This window comes from Mandrillus leucophaeus, unplaced genomic scaffold, assembly GCF_000951045.1.
Source record: "Mandrillus leucophaeus isolate KB7577 unplaced genomic scaffold, Mleu.le_1.0 Scaffold123, whole genome shotgun sequence".
NCBI classification, from domain to species: domain Eukaryota; kingdom Metazoa; phylum Chordata; class Mammalia; order Primates; family Cercopithecidae; genus Mandrillus; species Mandrillus leucophaeus.
This window is the reverse complement of record NW_012100654.1, coordinates 6,559,750-6,584,754: the sequence shown is the minus strand read 5'-3', so window position 1 is coordinate 6,584,754 and position 25,005 is coordinate 6,559,750. Positions and strand designations below refer to the sequence as shown.

At 41.7% G+C, this 25,005-nt stretch overlaps 1 protein-coding gene across 1 annotated transcript; it reads left to right on the top strand.

Annotated features, from left to right (window-relative positions):
* The first annotated feature begins 2,129 nt into the window (after window positions 1-2,129).
* NDUFB4 (NADH dehydrogenase (ubiquinone) 1 beta subcomplex, 4, 15kDa) lies at window positions 2,130-8,021 on the top strand. Its single transcript, XM_011971611.1, has 3 exons — window positions 2,130-2,384; window positions 6,822-6,965; window positions 7,901-8,021. The coding sequence occupies exons 1-3, from the start codon at window positions 2,205-2,207 to the stop codon at window positions 7,961-7,963; spliced, it is 387 nt and encodes a 128-aa protein (XP_011827001.1). The 5' UTR covers window positions 2,130-2,204; the 3' UTR covers window positions 7,964-8,021.
* The last annotated feature ends 16,984 nt before the right edge of the window (window positions 8,022-25,005 follow it).

Genomic DNA, 25,005 nt, shown 5'->3' with positions numbered 1-25,005 from the left:
TTTTTTTTTTTTTTTTTTGAGACGGAGTCTCGCTCTGTCGCCCAGGCTGGAGTGGTGCTATCTCGGCTCACTGCAAGCTCCGCCTCCCGGGTTCACAGCATTCTTCTGCCTCAGCCTCCCGAGTAGCTGAGACTACAGGCTACCACGCCCGGCTAATTTTTTGTATTTTTAGTAGAGACAGGGTTTCACCGGGTTAGCCAGGATGGTCTCCATCTCCTGACCTCGTGATCCGCCCGCCTTGGCCTCCCAAAGTGCTGGGATTACAGGCATGAGCCACCGTGCCCGGCCAAACTGCCTCTTAATCTGCATGTTATTAAAAGTGGTAATAAATGTGGGTATAGATGTGACTGAAAGCTGGTCTGAGCTGGTGCTTTCTGCCTATGAGGTGGCTCTACTCTACAGGAGCAGTCACGGCTGTGACACCACCAAAGCTGGAACACCGCCTCTTCAATAAAATTGTTTTCTTCTACCTCCGGGTTGCCCTTGAATTCTTTCCTCGGCAAAGCCAAGTACCCGGGCTGCCTAAGCCCCACTTTGGGGCTCGCCTGCCCCGCGTCAGTTCGTACTCGCTGGACTCATTCCTTTATCCTTTTATTGTTTTTACATGCTCTCCTTCCTAGATCCGTGTCTAATCTACACAGCTTTCTGAAACTTTATGTAGTCTTTAGAATTTTATAACCTGCTCCTGCTTTTCATATTGTATTATTTTCTTAATATTTCAAAACACCTTTGAACAAGTCAGAATTTCCTTTTTGTTTTCTCCTTTAAAATTGAGTCTGAGTAACTCGTCTTGTGTTCATTTATTCTACATTCCCTCAGTCTGCATTCTCATGAGTCCATTTTGCTCTATATTCATCTGGACATTAGACTACTTTGCAAATATTACCATTTCTGCCCGTTCTTTCTGTACTGCTTGATTGTCAGCACCTGGAAGACAAACACCTCATCTTCCATTTTGTCTGGATTTCCCCCACTGAGCCTAGAAGACTGACTTAACACTGACTAGTGTGCTGTGTGCTTCACGCGGTGGGTGCTTAATAAACATTTTAAAACAGTATTAAAATGTTGAATAAATTTGACAGCAGTGCTGCTTCTCATCATTTCAAACGCCAACACTTTCTAGGTCCCTTTTCTAGCAACCATTTTCCAACATACCTACATGCCTCCAGACATTTCAGCCAAGCTGGGCTCTCTTTTGATCCATCTTTCTTTGCCCGAGTTATGGAAATATTGTTTACATTTTTTCCCCTGAGGAGGGAAACCCAAAGACCCTGCTGTGAAACTTGAAGTTGCTTTTTCTCCTTGGTAATTGGGGGAGAGGGAAGGACAGCAAGGATAGAGAAGGTTTTATTTCCAATTACTTCAGTTTTCGCCCCAGATCGTCTTTTACAATAAGATACAATGCCCCTATGAGTATTTTCACATCTTTATGTTTTTAATTCTTTGCATCTGAAGAGTGCTAAGGATTTTAGGCAAGAGGTTTTAGTATTTTAACTAAGATGATTTCCTCATGAGCTTTATTCAATACCTAATTTTCTTCCTGACCTTCTATAGTCAGTCAGGCAACATTTCTCTTATAACATCATTTGTCCTATTAATCAATATTTCTTACCTGTGAAAAATAAGCTTACACTTAATGTTGTATGAATCTAGCATGGTAACGTACAGAAAAGCTTATTCTCTTCTTCTTGGGTAGGGAATTCTGTTCTGCTTAATCTATTTGTTAGCTTATTTAATCCTCGCAACAACTTTGCTAGGTGGACAGGAGTCATTATCTCCAGGATAAGGAAAAGGAAACTCAGACACGTTAAGTGACTTATCCAAGTGACACAGCACTGTTAGACCCACACTGAAAACCCGGACTTCTGACTCCACAGCTAGTCCCACACAGCTCAACTTTACATAATAGGCCCTGGTTGTGTCAGTAGAGACAAGGCTGCTAGGAAGAAGCAGCCGAGTGACAGATGAGTAGGTAGGGAGCGGCGGTGGGACAGGGCGAAATGCGAGAAGAGGACTTCGCGCATGCGCATATCACTGAGCGAACACGGCCGTGTTCAGGAAGGTAGGAGAAAGAGGCGGAGCTCCTTGTTAACGCCATCGCTAACCTCTGCTAACGCGCAGGCGCACTTCCTGAAGCTGAAGGTCCGCATAAAGACAAAGGGCCTCAGAATCGCGCAGGCGCAGTTGTGCCCTGGGTCGCCAAGATGTCGACCTCAAAGTATAAGCCGTCGCACCTGGCCACTCTGCCCGAGAGCCTCGACCCAGCTGAATACGACACATCTCCGGAAACCCGGCGGGCGCAAGCCGAGCGGTTGGCTATAAGAGCCCGGCTGAAACGAGAGTACTTACTTCAGTACAACGATCCCAACCGCCGAGGGCTCATCGTGAGTGCGGGGCCTGCCGGGCGGGAATAGGGTCCGAGTCCTGGGAGAGACCGAGAGAGACCACGCAATGTGTCGGCCACCGTTCCCGATCAGTATCGCAGACGCAGGTCTTCTTCAAGGCCTAGCCAACTCACTACCCTTTCACCTTTGCCAGAGCTTGGCCCTCGAGAGGACCGGCTCTGGAGTCAGACCTGGCTGGGTTTGAATCCTTGATCACTTCCTGCCTGCGTGACCTTAAGAAAGTTACTCACTCTGCTTATCCTCCCTCGATTTTCTGTCTGCAAAATGGGCGTAATATAGTGCTTACTCTTTTATCAGGCTGTTAGGATTAAATGAGAGCGTGTGACTGGCCTAACACAGTGCCTAGTTCGTAAGGCGTGTTCAGAAAATGTTTCTCTCTCTCTATATATATATGCATATATATATAAAAAATTTTAAAGAGCTGATGTTTACTTTTCAGTTCACACCTCATAGGGGTACTGCTCTCTCCTGATGAGAATACAGTGATTCCTTCAGCCTGCATCTTTTAAAGACCCTGCAGCTTGTTGAAGTTCTAGGCTTTGGAGTCAGAACCCAAAGCACTACTCATTGGCTAACTCTATTACTTTGGGCAACTTTAACTCCTCTGAATTATAGTTTCCTGATTTCATATATAAATGATGTGCATTCTTTATAGAATTATGAGGTTAAATAAGATAGTCTGTGTAACATTCCCAGCACATAGTATATGCCCAGTAAACTGGTAATTAACAGGTATGCTTCTATCAGATAGTTTTCTATACAGGAGCTAAATAGGTCAAATACGATGTTAACAGAACAGGACATTTCCCACACGTTGCGTTGGTGTTTTGGAATTTTGGGAAGTTATGAGGATTGAATGAAAGTTACAATGTGCCAGGCACTGTGGTAAACTTTACATATCACAACTATTTGGATAATTAAGCTCTACTACTGTCCCCATTTTACAGATGAGAAGACAACGTGGGAAGGACAAGTAGGTCATATAGAGGTGCCCCTTTAGCAGGTGATAGAGCAAAATTGTAACCCTGGTTTGTGTAACCCACAGCGTCTGCTTTTAACTAGTAGGCTGTACTGTCTCCAGCCAGAACCTTGTTAACTTGGGAAGAGGGTACAGAAAGACACATTTATTACAAACTCACATGATTGGGTTTGATGTGTTAGTGTGATGCATTAAAAGAGAATAAGGCCTCAGTCAGACCTGAAACTGAAACCAAGATCTTCTATCTTCTAGCTATATGCCTCAGGGTAGTTTCAATTTTCTCATGTGTAAATAGAGGTAATACTACCAGTCTCTTTGGTTTTGTTGATTAAATGAGTGTGTGACACTATCATTCATTAATCAATACATGTAAATTGTCTTGCCTAATTTTTTTTTTTTTTCTTGAGAGAGGATCTTACTCTGTTACCCAGGCTGGAGTGCAGTGTTGCGATCTCGGCTCAACTGCAACCTCTGCCTCCTGGGCTCAAGCTGTCCTCCCACCTCAGCTTTCCAAGTATCTGGGACCACAGATATGCGCCACCACGTCCGGTTAATTTTTTGTATTTTTTATAGAGATGGAGTTTCATCATGTTGCCCAGGCTGGTCTTGAACTCCTGAACTCAAGTGATCCTCCTGCCTCTGCCTCTCAGAGTGCTGCGATTACAGACTTGAGCCACTGCACCCGGCCATCTTGCTACTCTTTAAGAATGATTGATGGAATCAGTAAATAACTGCTCAGGGTCTATTATGGCCCTATTTTACATGCCAAGATAACAATGGAGATCAAAACAGGCAAAAATTCATGTCCTTGTAGAACGAACTTTCTAGTAGGGGAGACAAGAAACAAGTTAAACAATTAAAATCATTTAACATATTAGGTAGTGGTAAATGATTTAAAAAAAAAAGCAGGGGAGATTTGGAGTGTGAGTGAGTAGTAGGGGAGGGAGGTAGCTACAGTCTTAGGCTCAGGGAAGGCCTCTGTTTGAAGGTGATATCTGAATAAAGATCTGAAAGAAGTGGGGTGAGGGACCTAGCTCTCTAGGAAAGTAGCATCAGGGAATAGCAAGTGCAAGGGCCCTTAGGCAGGAGAGTGTCAGGTTAATTGAAAAACACTGGAGAGACCATTGTGATTAAAGTGGAGAAAGGTGAGGGCAGAGTGGGACAAGATCACACCAGACCTGTAGGTCATTGTAAGGACTTTTACTGAATAGGGAATTTCGTGATCTGGACTTAACAAGTTCTCTGGCTGCTTAGTTGAGAATTGACTATGGGGAAAAGGACAGGATCAGGGAGACTAGGAGGCTTTTGTAGTAATCCAATCTGTTGATAGTGGCTACCAGGGTGGTGGCAGAAGGCGGTGAGAAATGGTAGATTCTGGGTGTATTTTAAAAGTAGAGCCAACCAAGTTTGCTGATAGACTGGATGTGGTGTATGAAAGAGGAGTCAAGGATGACTCCGAGGTTTTTGACCTAAGTGATTTTAAGAATGAAGTTGCCTTTTACTAAGAAACACAGGAATGTGAGAGGAGAAGGTATGGAGGTGGAGTAGACTATTGGGAAATCAGTTTGGGATATGTGACATTTTAGACGCCTGATAGACCGTATGTCAGAGTTGAGCAGTTGGTTGGATATTGAGTCTGGAGTTCAGGGTAGAGTTACAGGGCTGGAGGTAAAATGTTGGGAATCATCAGCCTTTAGATAGATTATTTAAAGATTATTTACTCCCTTGACACTGTCAAGGGAGTAAGTGTAGATAGGAAAGACCAGCAAGGTCCGAGGTCCAATATTAAAAGATTGGGGAGATGTGGAGGAAAAGAGCAAAGAGATGAAGAGAAAATGGCCATAGAGTTGGCAGGAAATCCAAACAGGTGTGGGCCTGGAAGTCAAGTGAAGAAATGATTTCCAGGAGTTTTCACCATGTCAGATGCTACTGAGAGTCCACTGGACTTTTAGTGATGTCAGAGGAGGAAAACTCTTCCTAGTGTGTCTTTTGGAACCTCTCTTAGTAACATTACTGGGCTTAATGAACTATGTTCATGGGGCAATTGGTATTTTTATGAAATGAAATGTCTGTTTCTGGAAGACAGATCTGGCAGATATTAAAGCACAGAGAGGTGACTAGCAGATTGAGAAGTCTGCCATTTGATAGTCATTCAAATACATTTATAGCAGAAAGGATGTAAAAATAGATGCATTAATCCTTTCAGCTATTGAGCTTTAACATCCTCTTGGACCTACATCTGTGTCTTTACCCTCTTTCTTCTTGTTGGCAGTATAGGCATAATAATAAACAATGCTGCAGAAAACTTGCATGTGCTTTCATTTTAATGTGGTGTGATAACATCAATAGTTTCTAGAACAGCAGAAGATATTTTGGGACTTTGTATCTAGTAGTGAGTGCTTACACCCTTGAGGAATTTCAGTCTGACTGAAAGGAACCAGGAGCATTTCCATTATAAGGTTTTTTTGTTTTTTTGTTTTTAAAACTTCTGAGCTGCAGCTGATTATCTCAGGATAAAATTGTTGTAATTTAGTTTGAAATATGACTGTGAAATTATTTTAGTTCTACAAATCATGACTTCTTGATGTTGGTTAGGACCTTGAATATGCACGTTATATACTAAAGTCTGAAAGCTGATTTTATGTGCTTATTTTTATCTGTCAGTTAATTGGGGAGACTAATTTTGTAAAATCACTTGGGCATTTAGCTAATTAAATTTAATTATGTTTTTGTGGGTAGATTTGCTGTTCATGGATAGTTATTCTAGTATAAATATATGAAAATGGACAATTATTTTCTTAACCAAGACAGTCTGATTATTTTTCTTTAACAACTTTGACCTTTCTACAAAACTTTTAATAGTGTGAAATGTCTGAATTAATGCTTTTAAAATATCAGTCAAGTCAGCTTAAAAAACTTACAGTTCAGCTAGCCTACCCCCTCCTTCATTTTCCTACAGCTTATTTGTAGCCTGGAAAGACTATTTTGGTAATAGCATTAGAAAGGATCCTGGAAACAAAATACAAAGCATGGTAGAGCATATGAAATCTGTTTCTCTTCATTGGCAATACTGCATGGTTCTGATGGTCACACTTGACAATGAAGCTAAGAACAGTCCAGAGGAGAATAGATAAAAATGACAAAGGAGAAAAAGTGGCTTCTATGACAGTTTAAAGATTAGGATTCTTAAGTAAACAGAAAGCTAATTGGTGATATGAGCCTTCTACATACTGGAGGATTTGAACACGATCATCAGAATTCGAAAAACACCAGAAATGAAAGATCTTTCCTGAAACTGTTTAGGAGTATTCATGATATACCCTTAACTGTTCTAGAGAACAAAATGTGTCTGTGCTCCTTCACAGAAGTCCCTATGAATTTGTTTCTCAATGTGATCCTTCTTAAGCTCCATAGCTTTTTGTTTTCATTAATTTTAGGAAAATCCTGCCTTGCTTCGTTGGTCCTATGCAAGAACAAATGTCTATCCTAATTTCAGACCCACTCCTAAAAACTCACTCCTGGGAGCTGTGTTTGGAATCGGGCCCCTCATCTTCCTGTATTGTATTATCAAAGCTGACAGGGTAAGTATTCAGACCAGATGTTTAGTATTTGAGTGACAGGGTCCCTCGCTAGGGGCCAGCTGCAGCTCCTTCTCCTCCAGTGCCCCTCCCACCTTGGGGCTGTACGCTGCCTTCCCTTCCTCTCTTCTTTTATCTTTATTCCTTTCCAGCAGGAGTTAAAACAAAGTTTTCAGTTACCTTTGTCTATTTTTCTTAGTTCATTTGTTTTTAAAAAAGATGATGTTTATTGGGTGAAGTATTAGCAGAATACATAAATCATTTAGTGCGTTTCCTGTTTGTGTGAATTCTGTTTACGTTGGTCACATTTTGCGAATTAATGTTAAAACCTATTAATACTCTAGGGACAGAGACGCACAAGCTGCCTGTGGGGAATAGCTGCCGTCAGCAGCCTGGGTATATGATTGTAGAGAAAGTCAAGCTGATCTTTGGCACCAAACTGTTCCACATCTGGTACTAAAGCCTGAGCTGCAGCCCCCAGGATTGTGTTGCCACTGGAGCCCACTCATCTAGCTTTGTCTTTAACTGGCCCATCTGCTTTCCCATTAGAGCTCGTGTATTTTGATTATCTGGTAAATGATCTACTTAGCAGAAAGGTAGTCCACATTTTCCCAGAAAGTGTTTGCATTTTGCTGTCAGTGTATGCTTTTAAGTGGGATAATATATTTCTAATGACTAAAATGTGAGTAAGATGTTTTTGAATAGGAGCATTTTCTTACTGTCTCTTTAGTTCCTTAGATTACTATTTCTTCGCACACTCCCTGGGCTTTAGACAGTGGGATTGCAGTTAGGTTTGGAGTGTTTCATTCTGTTTGTCAGTTGTACCATGGGTTGTGCCAAAATGCAGTTTTTCTTGTCTTTTTATTATTTATTTTTAGCTAATATAGCCAACTGGCAGAATATATTGTTTTTAATGTACTTTTTTTCTGTCTATACAGGATAGGAAAGAAAAACTTATCCGGGAAGGAAAATTGGATCGAACATTTCAGCTCTCATGTTAAGTCTGGCAATGATGACTATATGTATTCCTGCCTAAATAAATAGTTTATTAATCATTAAGTAGTAGTTTCTCTTTCTTAGTATTACCTTGATTCAATGTTAAAAACTTATTAACACCCTAATAACACAGAAGCAGAAGCGGCCTGTGTTGGGAATCACTGCTGTCAGAGTGACAGCAAACATTTGCTGGACGTTGAATGAATGAACATAAATCTCTTTCCTCATTAAACTGTGAGCTCTTAGAGTACAGATTCTACAATCAGTTGTTCAACAAGCAAGTGTTAGCTATGAGCCAGGCATTATGTTATGTGCAGAGAATACAACAGTCAATGAGACAGAGCCTGTTCTTAAGGAGTACATTCTCTGACAGCTGTTTATTGAACAATTATTTCAGTGCTTACTACCTGTCTGGTACTATTTAATACCTAAGCCCTTGTCTGGCCCCAGCTGCAGTGGTAAATGCAGCCAAACTAACACCAATGTAAAAAATACAATCGAGATTCAGGAAAATGATGTAGGCAAGCTGATGAGAAGCAGTTCCACCTGAGGAATTTAGGAAGGTGGCATTTGATCTAGGCTCTGAAGTTCACAAGGCTGACAGGACAAAACAGAAACATGAAAGGGTAAGGTGTGTTGGGTATGGCTGGGTTGTGGGCTACTGTGGGGTGAGGAGATGGAGAGTGGAGGTCATGCTGAGGAACAGAAATATAATGGTTAGGGGCGTGAGCTTTGGAGGTCAAATCTGGGCTAGAATCCTAGCTCAAGTTAAACAGTTGGAATACTGGGCCTCCATATGCTCATCTATAGCATGGAGATAGCCTACTACCTCACAGGGTCATGAAGATGACAATGAAATAACAGTATTATGCTTTGAAGTTAAGTCTGGAAACAGTAGGGTGATAATTTCGCCACAAAGGCAGAGTAAAGTCAAGTGCTGTAGATAGTCAGCATGCTCTGTAGGGCTGGTTTAGATGGTATATTGGTCTTAACTTTCAAAGGCTATTCACAACTATATGACTACACTTTGATTTGATGCTTGCGTTAGCCTGGGTTGCCCCAGAAAGCAGAGACTGAGGGAAAGGCTTCTATGCAGCCAGTTTATGTTAGGAAGTGAGCCGAAGGAATAGAAGATTGGGAAGAGTGAAACATGGAAGGAGGGAAAGCCAGCAAACATGTGCCATGAACCTGTTACCTCTGAGAGTAACGGGCTCCCACTTGGGACCTTCTGAGAAGCCCTATGGAATGTACATTGAATTTTCCAACCAGATGTGGGAAAAGCCAATATTTGCCTTGTCTCCATTGGTCAAGGCTTATCCCATGCAATTCTCTTGTACATCAGGGTATGGACATACCTTGGAATGGCTGACTGTTTTTACAGGCATCACACATGCAGGAGAAAGGAAGCTTAGAGCAGAAAGCAAGTGATGTGCAGCTGAAGTAAAGTATTGTCAGGTCACACCTGCAGGCAGCTGACAGTTTCAGCAGTAGAGTTAAAAGGTGGACCAAGAGGTTGTGAGGTAGGCACAAGAGGTATAGGATTTCTTCCTCCACTTCATGCACTGCTTGGATCTGTTTGTACATACACAGTCCAATCTATAACATGTCCTTCAAGGTGATGGCTGTGTACAATCTACAGAACCCTCAGTATGGACCATTAAGGGAACAAGCTACAGTACATACTGTTGCAACTGGCCCATTCATCTCCCCTCAATGTACTTACTAGATTTCCCTTCCTTGGCCATCATTTTAGCAGGTCTAGATTGCTAGCCAGATGGAGTCACCAAAGCCTTCATTTCTAAGGACCAGAATCTTAGTTACTCTATCATCGTCAACCCTTTGTTGTAGCAATTGCATGTTTACAGTTGGGCTGGAAGTGGAAGCACCGAGTGTTCCAGTGAATCCCCTGGACTCCAGACATTACCCTTTTTGCCCCATTGTGTAGCAGCAACCCTAGCTCCATGGGTCACTTACTGCTGCCAGTATGGAAATTTCTTTTTTGGTCTACTGTTTCCCAAATACAAGAAGTACCAGATTATTTTGTTTCCCTGGTGAAAGTGTTCTTACGCCTCAGCATGGGAATCAGGACTTCTTATCCAGTGGAACCTAAATTTGGAGGGAGAGGAAGCACATGTTCCACCATGAGTCACTGGGATGGCAAAAGGGGCCAATACTACTTCTTGGTTCTCAAGAGTCATAAATTCTAGCTGTTGGGGCATAGCACTGTATCTATGACCACTGGTTCATTGCATGTACCACATGGTCAGCCCTGAGCCTCAATCCTGCTAGATGTCCTTAAGCTGGTACTTTAAGCCTTTAGTAGGCTTAGCTAAATTCATTTGTGCCCTAGAGCTGTTGTGTCCATCCAACCACACGGCAGTTCTTCTGACTGTCCAGATCTTGATGGGCAGTTCTGGTTGAACAGTCACCTCATCTCAGACTGGGTGCCCAGCTGCTTTTGGAATGGTGAATTTTTCCTTGCTGCAGAAGGCATGGCCTTCCTCCACAACCTAAGAAGTCAGCACTGCAACTATTGTAGTGCCAAGCAGCAACCTTAGCTACCACAGACACCTAGAGTATTGGCTCTATCGTGTTATGTGACCCAAGTGGTTGCTGCTTACACTGCAGCCTGGATCTGTTGCAGAGTCCTTTCTGGTCTCCATTCGAAACTGGCAGCTTATAGCCAGGCATGCCTAGTATGTGCCTAGCTAATTGGAAGGCTGAGATGTGAGGATTTCTTGAGCCCAAGAGTTCAAGGTTGCAGGGAGCTATGATCATGCCACCCACTCCACTCCAGCCTGGGTGACAAACTGTGACCCTGTCTCTGGAAAAGCAAAACTAGCAGCTTTACAAATCACTGCATACATGGGTCAGAGTACTGTTCCCAAGTAGGGTACGTGTTGTGTCCAGAATCCAGAGGCCCACAAAGTGCTGTGCCTTTTTCTTTGTAGTGGAGGGTGTGAAGTGGTTCAACTTGTGCTTTACTTTGGAGGGGCTATCCTGGTATGCCAAAGATCACTGGATACCCACAAACATCACTGATACAGGAGGCTCCTAAACCTTTATACAGATTATCTCCCACTTTCTGGATCTCATACTAGGACACTGAAGTAATGAGGAACCTAATCTATGAGTAAACAGAAGCTTTAAGGCAGAAATACTAGAAGGTGTGACAAACAGCAATTCAAAGGGGCCAGGGTGATAGACATGTGGGAGTAGCTGTGTGTAATGGTGGAGTAAAGATCCATGAATTCCTGCAAAATGGATCTTAAAACTATTTTGGATCTACAGCTACCATCCTGTGCCCATGAGACTTGACCAAATCTTATAATTTCCATGTGGTTCCTGTTGGCTAATTTGTCTCTGCCCGTATCATTACAATAACGGTAAGACCCTGCCTCTTCCACCCATCTTAATGACCATTATTGTTACATTGTTCTCCAGATCTTAAAGAATTGTATTACTTTATTCTCATTTTGCTAGAGGGCAAAAACAGAAGGAATCCTACGGTGACCTTCCGTCATTTTTTCTAGATGACTTTAGTGTACTCCGTAGTCCCCACTTATTCAGTTATCTGAAGTCAACCACAGTTCTAAAATAGGTGAGACAGTACAATAAGCCATTCTGAGAGAGAGAGACAACATTTCCATAACATAACACTGTTTACTATTATTATTACAGTATATAATGACAGTTCTATTTCACTATTAGTTATTGTTTTATTCTCTTTTGGTGGCTAATTTCTAAATGAAATTTTATTATCGGTATGTATTTGTAGGAAAAAACAGTATACATAGGGTTTGGTACTATCTATGGTTTCAGGCATCCACTGGGGGTCTTGGAATGTCTTTTCTGTTGATAAAAGGGAACATGCTATTCTAATAAGAATACAAGTATACAAGTCTATTATAAGAAAATTACAAATTTCCAAAAAAGAAAATTACAAATTAGTTAAGTAAAAGAATAAGATAAAAGCCGCTCCCAATTCCATCACACAGGGATGATATTTTGGTGTACAGTTGTCCTTCGGTATCTGCAAGGGATTGGTTTGGGACCCCCTGTGGTTACCTAATTCCTCAGATGCTAAAGTCCCTTATGTAAAATGGCTTAGTATTTGCATATAACTTATGCACATCTTCCTTGAAATCATCTCTAGATTACTTATAATACCTAATACAATGTAAATGCTATGCAAATAGTTGTTATACTGTCATGTTTATTTCTATAATTTTTTATTGTTATATTGACTTTATTTATTTAATTTCAATCTATGGTTGGTTGGATTCACAGATGTGGAACCGTTGGATATCGAGGGCCAACTGCATATCCTTCTAAAACTTTTTTTTCTCTGTGCTTATATATCTTTTCTTTTTTCAACAAAATGAGATACACTGTGCATAATAATTTGTAAATTTTTGGCTCAATGATTTGTCACAGACATCTTTCCATGCAATGACTTTTCTGCAACATTTTAAATAACTGCTAGTATTCCATGTGTCTACCACAATTTATTTAACCAATCTCATAGTTGAACATTTCATTTTCCAAGTTTTTCTTTTTTCTGAGACAGAGTCTCGCTCTGTCGTCCACGCTGGAGTGCAGTGGCGCGATCTCAGCTCACTGCAACCTCTGCCTCCTGAGTTCAAGTGATTCTCCTGCCTCAGCCTCCCGAGTAGCTGGGATTACAGGCATGCACCACCATGCCTGGCTAATTTTTGTATTTTTAGTAGAGATGGGGTTTCACCATGTTGGCCAGGCTGGTCTCGAACTCCTGACCTCAGGTGATCCACCCACCTCGGCCTCCCAAAGTGCTGAGATTAAGGGAGTGAGCCACTGCGCCCGACTCATTTTCCAATTTTTTTGCTGTTTAATTAATGTAATGAATGCTCATGCCACAAATTCTTGTGTGTGTCTTAACTTTTCTCATAGGATAAATTTCTGGGAGTGAAATTTCTGGATCAATAAGTATTCAAATGTTTTGTTTTGGGTGTAAATATGAAAGGTTTTATAATTTTATATTCCTGGGCAATGAATGCAGTGTCTGTTCCCTGTACCCCGAACATAGTCACAGAAGCCAAACTCTTTGCCCTTGTATCCTTGCTGTGTCACTTACTGGTGAAGTGACCTGGAAAGTGTTTACATTCTTTGTGCCTCAGTTTCCTTATCTTTATAATAGATGTACTAATAACACATAGTATTGTTTAATGATTTATTACTAATAAATGCAGGGTCTCACTTTATTGCCCAGACTGGAATGTAGTGGCGCCATCATGGCTCACTGCAGCCTTGACTTCCTGGGCTCAAGATCCTCCCGCCTCAGCCTCCCAAGTAGCTGGGACTACAGGCAAGTGCTACCATGCCCTGCTGGTTTTTGTATTTTTTTCAGAGAGACAGGGTGTTGCCATGTTGCCCGGGCTGATCTCGAAGTCTTGGGCTCAGGTGATCCGCCCACCTCAGCCTCTCAAAGTGCTGGGATTACAGGCATGAGCTGCTGTGCCCAGCCTGTATTTCTTTCTCTCTCTCTCTCTCTCTCTCTCTCTTTTTAATTGAAAATAGAGAGGAGGTCTTATTATATTTCCCAGGCTGGTCTTGAACTCCTGAGTTTAACTGGTCTGCCCACATTGGCCACCCAAAGTGCTAGGATTACAGGTGTGAGCCACCCGACCTGGCTCTGTTTTTCTGATAGATCTTTTTTCTTAATGATTTTAAGGCTTAAACAATATATATTAAAGACATTAATTCTTGATCATGCTAGTCTTCTTTCATCAGGAGTTATTTTTGTACCCCTCAGTAACAGAAAAAATATTTACAGTATATTCTTGGTACCTAAATGTTAAAAGAAGGCAGTACCTGAAGGAATTTTTACTTAGCAGGATTTTTAAAAAACATGTTTTAACGTTAGGAATTATTGAACAGTGTGTTCCTATGGGTTTAATCAGTTTCAATAGATTTTTTTATCAGTCAGGAACAACGAAAAGTCTGAAATCACACCGGGAAGTGGTCTGGTGCAGGCAACAATTGCCACCTCATCTGAGAACCACATGCTACCATCTGTCTGACCAATGCACTAGCTCTGGGCACTGGGCACAGGAGCTCACTCTGGTACTATTGAGCATCCAAAACATGATGTGTGCATTGAGAAAGGTAACCAAGAACCAGATCATAAAGCCCTTATCACATAAAGAGTTTAGGCTTTAGCCTGATGGCAGTGAGAGTCACTGAAGGGATTAAGCAGGACAAACCTGATTGGATTTTCATTTCTGGAAAATCATCTGGTTCCTGGATGGAGGATGATTGCAGGACAAGAGAGGCTGCAGGAGGACCATAATCATGTTCATTTTCAATCAGACATAATTTTCAATTTTTGAGACAGCCCTCAATGCAGAACAAAGCAATCCCTGCCAATACCAAGATGACTCATTTGGATGTGAACTTGTTGAAAGCTTTATGAAAGTCTAAATACATTATCTCTATGAGTTCTCCTTTACGCACATGCATGAGGAGTCAGTCTTACAATTCCTTACACTTTTATAACAACCTCTCCCCGTCCCTGTAACAATATTGCTTCCCTAACAGGCTGGTTCAAGTACTATATCTTTTTACCCTTTATTGTGGATCCTGGAGAAAAGGATAACATCCATTCTCTGATTGAAATCCCAGTGGGTCCAGTCTCTGATTTATTTTCCTTTTTACGTTTTCTCATTCCTAGTGGCACCTGGCAGTCTTCTCATAGCTTATTATCTATCTCTATATTCCTCAGGATAGTTAATGGGGTATTTGAAAAAATCAGAGATCTGCACAAGAAGCTCTCTCGATCAAATTTGTGTGGTTACAAAATATGGATAGCACTTTAAAATTACTAAAAATGTAATTCTATACATATATTCAAAGATTCTGGATTTGCAAAGCTTTCACTGCCACTGTCTTTTTTAAAAAAACCTTTTATTTTGGGTTCAGGGGTACATGTGCAGTTTTGTTATATAGGTAAACTGTGTGTTGCAGGGCTTTGGTGTACAGATTATTTCATCTAGATAATAAGCATAGTACCTGATAGGTAGTTTTTTGATCCTCACCCTCCACCCTCCTCCCACCCTCCACCAGTGGTCTATTGTTTCTTTCTTTGTGTCCGTGTGTACCCAAGGTTTAGCTTCCACTTATGAGTGAGAACATGCAGTATTTGATTTTCTGTTCCTGTATTTGTTTGCTTAGGATAATGGCCTCCACCTCCATCCATGTTGTTGCAAAAGACATGATTTCATCCTTTTTTATGGCTGTGTAATATTCCATGGTGTATATGTACCAGATTTCTTTATCCAATCCACTGTTGACTCGATCCACTTTGATGATTCTCTGTCTTTACTATTGTAAATGGCACTGCAAGGAACACACAAGTGCAAGTGTCTTTTTGGTAGAACGATTTATATTCCTTTGGATATATACCTATAATGGGATTGCTGGGTCAAATGGTAGTTCTGTTTTGTCATTTGAGAAATCTCTAGACTGCTTTCCACAATGGTTGAACTAATTTACATTCCTTCTACCAGTATATAAGCATTCCCTTTTCTCTGCATCCTCATCAGCATCTGTTATTTTTTGACACACTGCCACTTTCTACCTTTGTGTGAACAAATAGCATTTTATCGTGTTTCTATTCCTCATTTAGAGAACCCACTTATACCTATAAATACGACTAATACTTCCAATAGTTTCCCCTATGGCTGCATTGTTTACAGCCATTTCTGTGGTAAGATAGAGACTCTTCATTTTGCTGATACTCACTGTGGCCCGGAGAGACATGGCGCCACATCACCTATTTGGAGAACCTTCATTTTGAGTTACCAAGAAAGAACAGAGCACATCAATCTCATTGCCAAGCTTCAGGATTCAAAGTATTAAAGGAAGCTCAATTCCTGACATCTGACCTCTGAATTTCCTGGAGCTAGATGGCTGGTGGAACATCTGAGATTTCTGGAGCAAACCTGGCACTAGAGTTCACTTGTCCCCTTAATCACAAGGAGTATCACGTTATCAGTTTTGAGTTATTATTCACTTCTATCACCAACTGTATTTAAGTAATTCACCTATTATTTAATAACTATGCTTTGAGGAATCTTGGCACTGGGGGAAGGAGAAATTTGTCTGAAGTTGCTCCATAAATCAGTATAGGAGGTACTCAGGGGCTGAATTCTGGTATGAAATTATTGAGGGTAGGAGGAGAAGGTGGTAGGAGACTTCTGAAACTTTGCAGATTTAAGCACTTAAAAAAAAAACAAACTCACGTTAGACTGGGCATGGTGGCTCACGCCTGTAATCCCAGCACTTTGGGAAGCCAAGGTAGGTGGATCACTTGAGGTCAGGAGTTCAAGACCAGCCTGGCCAACATGGCGAACCCGTCTCTACTAAAAATACAAAAATTAGCTGAGCATGGTGGCGCACACCTGTAATCCCAGCTACTTGAGATGCTGAGGCAGGAGAATCACTTGAACCCAGGAGCAGAGGTTGCAGTGAGCCAAGATCATGCCATTGCATTCCAGCCTGGGTGACAAAGAAAGACTCCATCTCAAACAACAACAACAACAACTTACATTATATGTTTCATATCCATTAAAAACATGAGTTTTCTAAAGAGGGTTTTACTCATATATTACAGAAAATGGAGAAAACATCAGAGAGTATTATTATTTTGTATGGGATGACTTGGGTGGAGGGTAGATGGAGATGGAACTGGCCAACTTCCCTGAAGCTATCTATTATAAGCGGAGCAGGCAGCTTACCCTCCAAAATCATGTGGTGCAGAAAGGGTGGCCCAGAAGTGATTTGGTCCTTTCAGAACAGTTTTTCAGGCCGCAAGGAGGAAGAGCTGCTGTCAGTCTGCAGATATTGGGGATGGTTGGATTTCTGGAGATGCTGGGGTAGAGGAGCCTATGTCCTATTGAATTCTTGTAGGTGTGCAGGCCTCCTCTGCACTGATCAAACACTTATTGAGCCCCTATCATCTGCTGAGCATTGAGGATACTAATATGAAGAAGATACAACTCCTTCTTAGAGGAACTTATAGTGGACAAAGACAATTACAGCAGCCAACAGTACTAACTCTGACTTGTGTTCCAGGCACTATGCTAAACTAAGGGCTTTAGACACCTCTCAAAATACCTCAAAACAACCCTTTCAGGTAGGTCCTAATAGCCCCTTTATGCCAAAGAGATTTAGAAGGATTAAATACTTTGCCTGAGTCCACGGAGCTAATAAGATGGGACTTAAATCTGAGCAGTCTGACTCCAGAGAACGTATCTTCAACCATGTTTTGAAAGGGATAAAGACTGATGCATTGGGGATCCAGGTACTGAGAAAGGACAACTGATCCAGCCTGGAGGGTTTAGGAGATGGTGCCTTAGAGAGCAAGGATTCCTGCTTGTGTCAGAGGTGTTCAAACCAGAGCGACTCCATCTTAAATAGGGATTGAGTAAAATAAGGCTGAGACCCTACTGGGCTGCATTCCCAGGAGGTTAGGCATTCTAAGTCACAGGATGAGATAGGAGGTCGGCACAAGATACAGGTCATAAAGACCTTGCTGATAAAACAGTTTGCAGTAAAGAAGCCAGCCAAATCCCACGAAAACCAAGATGGTGACGAAAGTGACCTCTGGTCATCCTTGCTGCTCATTAAACGCTAATTATAATGCATTCGTCTGCTAAAAGACACTCCCACCAGATCCATGACAGTTTACATATGCCATGAAAATGTCAGGAAGTTACCCTATATAGTCAAAAAAGGGGAGGAACCCTCAGTTCTGGGAATTGCCCACCCCTTTCCTGGAAAATTCATGAATAATCCACCCCTCGTTCAGCATATAATCAAGAAATAACTATAAGTATCCTTAGTCCAGCAGCCCAAGCTGCTGCTCTGCCTACAGAGTAGCCATTATTTTATTCGTTTGCTTTCTTAATGAACTTTCTTTCACTTATGGACTCACTCTTTCTTGGGCAAGATCCAAGAACCCTCTCTTGTGGTCCAGATTGGGATCCCTTTCCAGTAACACTGTACTTTTAGGTTTTCTAGCACATTCACAGACTTATAGAATGTTAGAGCTGGAAGGATCTTTAAAGATCTGCTAGTCTCACAGTCTAATTCTGTAGGAAAAGTTTGGACAGGAGAAATGACTTGTCCAGTTCTTCGAGAAACCCTACAAATTCAAGAATTAGGATTCTAGGTTTTGATTAGGAACTACTGTTCCGATTGCCCATGTCACCTGCTTGTGATTAGAAGTGAAACTGTCAGGCACTAAAGACGATGACCAGTTGACTTTCTTACCTCATACAAACAGAAGACTTGAAAAGCCATTTTAATAGGGAAAGATTTAGGAAGAAATCAGGCAGATGTTTGAAGCAATTTTGTGTGTGTGTAAAGTATTAGCAGATTTGTCTCTTCTTAGGGCTGTGGGAATGAAGATATTAGATTCAAGCCCAAAAGTCTCCCATATTGTTTGTTCTTGCTGGAGTGCCACAATACAAGAATCCATGGCGGGCACTAGCTATTGCCCACCAATAGCACCTACCTTTTATTTCTTTCCAATAGAACCCTGATTTGTTCAAGAGCTGGTGGGGATCCCTTTATCTCAGAGAGGGTGAGCATGACCCCAGCCCCAGAGAATGAATCAGGGATTCACAGGGATTGGTGTAAGGGTGGTCATGTGACCCAGTTCTGCCCATGGGGCCTAAGGAAAAATCTGCAGGGAGCGCTTCCTTTCCCTCCTCAGGAAAGAGCTTTCTGTTCATTCATCCTTTTGGTTTCTCCCCCTTCCTTTGACCTGGAACATGCATGTGAGGCCTAAAAATGAAGACAATAAGACAAAATGCCAGGAACAGAAAATCAGAAAGCACGTGGGTCTGGGATAAGTTTATCATTTTCCCTATCCTAAACTGCCAAACCTCAGACTTTTTCTTTTGGGAGATAAAGCCTTAGATGTTAGCTAATGTTAGATTTTCAGATACTTACAATTGAATGCACTCTTAATTGATACATATAAAGTGAAGTGATATCAAACAATATGCCTGCCCTTCAGATTTTAATTTTATTCATAGAATCCAAGATAAAGGTAGTAAATGCTCATGAATGAGCGAAACTGCCCCATTTGTTAAATTTCTCTTCCGGGAACTGTATAGAGTTGCATACACTTGGTTACAGGGTTTACAGCGTTTCACAGTCAATAGTGCCATGGTGGGTTGAGTCGAAGCTTCTAACATAATTTCAGCTTTTAAAAACCTAGTTTAGGCTAATTGGAGTCCCAGGGGCCCCCATAATCTAGATGATGTCGCATCTGTGCTCTTACATACTACACTGCCTCACAAAAGTATAAATTTTGAGTATACCTCAGATTTTGTGATGTAATTATATAAAGACAATAGCTAAAGAGCCATTATCTTATAATGGCTAATATTCATGTATGCTCTCCATGTCCTGAAAACCGTGTGGGTGCCTCTAGTGCATTACCTCATTTAACTCTCAGAAAACCCCTGTGAAATAAATCATTTACTTCTTTCAAACGAGGAAGGTAAGACTTAGAGAAGTTGAATCACTTGCACAAGGTCATTCAGCTATGAAAGTGCAGTCTGGATTCCAGGGCCTGTATTCTTAATGACTATTCTTTTGAAAAAATTAAACTAATTGATAATGGCTATTATATTGATAATTTGACAACTATATTAAAAACTAATATATCAAGATCCAAATTTTAAAAACACCCTGAAATAATAGCTACTTGTTATATAGTGCTTATTATGTAAAAGGTTCTATTCTAAGCAATTTTCCTGTCTTAACTCATTTAATATACTAACACTATGAGGTAGGTACTATCATTATTATTTTCAAGCTGAGGAAAAAGAAACTCAGAGAAGTTAAGTAACTTGTTCAGGGTCACACAGCTAACACGTTGTAGAATCTGAATTTAAACCCAGGCAGTCTGGCTCTAGCATCTATTCTCTTATCTATACACTACTCGGTCTCACAAAATGATACATTTTGGACATAACTCAGGTTTGGTGATGTAGTTATATAAAGTTAATTATATCAAATTGAAGGCTAGCCGATTACTAAATATAATAAAGAAGTTTAAATGCCAGCACTCAAGCCTATTTTTTCATTTTAATAGTTAAATATCTTTCTAGAAGGACACAATTTCCTTCACACGTGGACGTGATAACTCTTTCGTCACTCTGGAAAGTCACAATACAGAAACAGCACATTAATTTGTAACTTACAGAAAGTTTATATCTAAGCCTTAGGTTTTTTAAAACTTCCCTCTCCTCCTTCCTTTGATACGGCTTCGATAAGTGGAGGAACACCAGGGCTCTTGTCTCGCATCGAATTGGAAAAAAACTACACGGACACATGTGGAGTGGTTTTAAGGAGCTGAGAGTTTAATAGGCAAGAAGGAACTGAGAAGCCAGAAAGAAGAAACTCCCTGCAAGCCTCTTACATCGGTTGGAACCCAGAGAGCCTGCCAGCAAACAACACGAAGCGGTGTGGAGCAACACACTGTTTTTTTTTTTTTTTTTTTCCCATTCACATCGGTGGATTATTTACTTATTTTTACTTTTTTAAAATTATTATTATACATTAAATTCTAGGGTACACGTGCACAATGTGCAGGTTTGTTACATAGGGATACATGCGCCATGTTGGTTTGTTGTACTCAACACCTCATCATTTACATTAGGTATTCCTCCTAACGCTATCCCCCCCAGTCCCCCACCCACCAGCAGGCCCCGGTGTGTGATGTTCCCCACCCTGTTGTCCATGTGTTCTCATTGTTCAACTCCCACTTATGAGTGAGAACATGCGGTGTTTGGTTTTCTGTCCTTGTGATATTTTGCTGAAAATGATGGTTTCCAGCTTCATCTATGTCCCTGTGAAGGACATGAATTCATCTCTTTTTATGGCTACATAGTATTCCGTGGAGTATATGTGCCACATTTTCTTTATCCAGTTTATTATTGATGGACATTTGGGTTGGTTCCACGTCTTTGCTATTGTGAATAGTGCCACAATAAACATACGTGTGCATGTCTTTATAGTAGCATGATTTATAATCCTTTGGATATATACCCAGTAATGGGATGGCTGGGTCAAATGGTGTTTCTAATTTTAGATCCTTGAGGAATTGCCACATTGTCTTCCACAATGGTTGAACTAATTTACATTCCCAACAACAGTGTAAAAGCGTTCCTATATCTCCACATCCTCTCCAGCATCTGTTGTTTCCTAACTTTTTATTGATCGCCATTCTAACTGGCTTGAGATGGTATCTCATTGTGGTTTTGATTTGCATTTCTCCCAACAGGCTGTTTTAATGAGCGCCTGGGTGCAGGCGGGCTGAGGCCTAAAATGGCGTCAGCACCACATGAGGACAGGGCAGAGGTTTTATAGTCTCCTGTAAACAGGAAGTGTCTCAGTCTGATGTAACTGCTACCAGGTACCCGGATGGCCTCTTTGTCAGTCTTCAGGGGGTATGTGTCTTCTGGCCAGCTGTCTTCCTGCTTCTGCTGTCTTGCTGACACATGCTGCTGGCACAAGTGGCCTGGAGCCCTGAGACTGGGCCTGAGGAGGGAGGAGTTACTCATTCCCTTAAGCTTTCAGGCCCTGGGGAGAATCTTTCACTCCCCTGTACAGAGAGACAGAGGGAGGGGGGCTCCCCCAAGCGCCATGGATATCAGCCAGTTTTCTGAGTAGGATGGAGGAGGCAGTGTCTGATTTGCACAGGGCTCAGGGGATTGGTTTGACCAGGCATGTCCTTCAGATAGCCCATGAAAAAGCTGGCCCTCCCACCCTAGCCTTTTAATATGCAAGTACAGGTGGCCATGATGTTCTACATAGGGGATATGTGGGGGTGGCCATATTGCCAGGCACATGCGGGGGCAAGGGCAAGAGGACAAGGCTGGGAATCACCATGTTGGGTGGACCCAGTTTCTAATGGCCTTCATTTGCATATCAAAGGTTACCTGACTGGCCCTAAGTGCCTGGGCTTTACAAGAAAGGTTTCTGAAGATGCTTTAAAAAATGAAAACTTCCGAAGGACCTCTTTTCCTCTGTATCTGCCCAAAATAATTTCTTAATAACTCCTACAACACCTTGACTCTCCCTGTGCCCCACCTGAGCACCCTTGCAGAATTTGAGCTTATTATGGGAGGTAGTGCCCCTCCCCACACTGCTGTTATAAATAAAGTTTCAGTGCTGCAAAAGAAATAGCACTCAAATATAAAATTATCTTTTTAATTCTCAGCAGGGCAAGGTACTTCTATAGAAGGGTGCACCCTTACAGATGGAGCAATGGTGAGCACACACTTCGACAAGGGAGGGGAAGGGGTTCTTATCCCTGAGGCACGTGGCCCCTGCTGCTGTGTCGTTCCCCTATTGGCTAGGGTTAGACTGCACAGGCTAAACTAATTCCAATTGGCTAATTTAAAAAGAGTGACAGGGTGAGTGGTTTGGCGGGAAAAATGGTTATGACAGAGCAGGTAATCTGTCAGGGTGGAGAAGGTAATCAGAATGAGTCAGGGTGGAGAAGGTAATTGGAATAAGTCAGGGTGGAGCAGGTAATCGAAAAAGTTTACTTTATGAGGAAGTTAAGTTTAAAAGTAGAAGGCAAAGAATTGAACATACTGACATATTGATTCTTTGAAAAGAAATTTAGAACTCATACCTAATAGCCCCTCCTCTTGCATTTCCTTACAGCAATTTCTTTTCAAACTTTTTAACATGTCTTGGCTTAGTTGTTCTGCTGGATTTTCCAAAAGAAGAAGCTTCTCTGGATAAGGTGGAGGTTAGTTAAGGGAAGTTTTAGTAAGTGCCATTTTTATGAGCCTCTGTAGCAACCCACAGATGCATGGTGTGGCACAGCACCCGATAAGAATAAGTACACCCATTACGGCTGTGAGGGAAGTAAGAATTGAGGCTATTATTTTTTTTCCATTTACTAAACCACTTTTCTAGCCATTCTATAAAGGGGTCATTTACCCCTGAGTTGCTGGCTAACTCACTGGGTAGAGCAGTCAGACCTTGCAATGCCTTTGTTACACTTCCATATATGTTGTTTAGGATGAAGGTGCAACATTGAGTTTTAATCATGACACAAACTCCTCTTCTTTCTGCTAATATCATATCTAAGGCTATCCTATTTTCCCAAGCCATCTGGCTAGTAGCCCCTAACTGCTCAGCTATTTCTTAACAGCATCTCTAGTGTGGTTAATAAATCGCTGTTGGTTGTAATAGATGTAATTTATCCAATTTACATTTTTATTTTTTTGAGACGGAGTCTCGCTCTGTTGCCCAGGCTGGAGTGCAGTGGCACGATCTTGGCTCACTGCAAGCTCTGCTTCCTGGGTTCACGCCATTCTCCTGCCTCAGCCTCCTGAGTAGCTGGGACTACAGGCACCGGCCACCATGCCCGGCCAATTTGTTTTTTGTATTTTTAGTAGAGACAGGGTTTCATTGTGTTAGGCAGGATGGTCTCGATCTCCTGACCTCGTGGTCCGCCGCCTGAGCCTACCAAAGTGCTGGGATTACAGGCATGAGCCACCACGCCCAGCCCAATCTACATTTTTATTAATTGTCACCCACCAAAATATTGACTCAAATCCTGCAGCTATTTGATTTTGGGCTTTAAATTGATTTGGTATTCCCCATGGGACTCCGATTGCATTTAAATAGACATGAGAGTCGAAAGACCCATAAAGGGCTTCTCTTGCTTTATGATGTCTTATTTTTCCTTCCTCTGGTTGATGAAATTCCAGGGTGAAAGGGATAGCCAACTGGACTAAAGCACAAGTGCCACTCCAGTTATTTGGCAGAGTGTCCAGTAAAGGTCCACCACACATCTGCTCGAAGATGAACAAGGGCTGACCAATTAAGGAAAACTGAATTGAAAATTCTAAAGCTCACTTCATCTCTTCAGGTCTCCAAGGAATGCTAAGTTTCCTCCCTGTCATGAGAGACATGAAGTGAACTTAGTGTCGGGAGATGGAAGCTTGATGGCTCTTGGGGGCTGACCCACAGGGTGCTGGACTTCAGGATACAGCAGAGAGAGTGCATGGCATGACTTGTTACTCCAGGCTGAAGAATCCTGGAAAAGAGCTATCATGCAGCCCATGCCCAGTCGACTGGAGGACCACCCTAGTGGAAAGGGGACAATCTGGGCCTCTGGCCTGCAGTGCACACAAGCATAACAGTTGCTTTTGTTTAACGTGTGGACGGAATATTTGATCCATTCCAACCAGGCATTTGCATCTTGGTATCCTGTCTTAATTGCCAAAGTTTGTTTTAAGTCTTTAACTTCTACGATAGCTATCTTGGTCTTGTTAGATAGTGGAGAAGCAGTTGTTCCATTGTGAGAGGTTTTGGAAGAAGGCTTAGAGGAAGATGTGGGTGGTGGGGGATCAAAGAAATGCATTTCAAAGAATCCAAAGGGTCTGTCCCTGAAACCTTAACCCCCATACCATAAAACCAGCTTAAAGAAGTGAACCAGCTTAGAAAAGGGGAAGAACTTTGAGGGTTCCAGACAATAACCTGTATAGGATTGCACCAGTTTAGCTGACAGTTGGCAGGGGAGGCTGTCCCTCTAGTAAAATGAATGTATGGTTTTAGAAAATTACAAAAACCAGTTGTGGCAGTCCATTCTTGCTCTTCAGTGGCCCACAGAACATTGGACCAACTATGGCATGAAAGTGCTACATCAGGGAGCAAGACTCCTGGTTGACACTGGGGTCTTTATTGAAATCTCCTCAGATTAAATGGTCCCAATTCACTAATGACCAGTCTGAGGAGAGTCAGGAGGGACAAAGGTACTTTTCTGAAATAGAGAGCTGTCTTTGACTTGGCAAGTTCCCACAGGGTATAACAAGGCAAGCATTAAATGCAATAATTGAGGCAAAATTGACTTGGTTACGTTAATAACTAGATGGTCAGCAATAGAGCAAGGAAAGAAGAAGGAGTAATAGAATAGATGAAAGAGACTTAAATTTTTCTTAGCTTTAGGTTGGTAGGGTCTTCCCCC

Coding starts and splice junctions, on each gene's coding strand:
- NDUFB4 (XM_011971611.1), top strand. CDS start 2,205: ATGTCGACCTCAAAGTATAAGCCGTCGCACCTGGCCACTCTGCCCGAG. Junction 2,385..6,821: donor CCAACCGCCGAGGGCTCATC/GTGAGTGCGGGG, acceptor CATTAATTTTAG/GAAAATCCTGCCTTGCTTCG. Junction 6,966..7,900: donor GTATTATCAAAGCTGACAGG/GTAAGTATTCAG, acceptor CTGTCTATACAG/GATAGGAAAGAAAAACTTAT.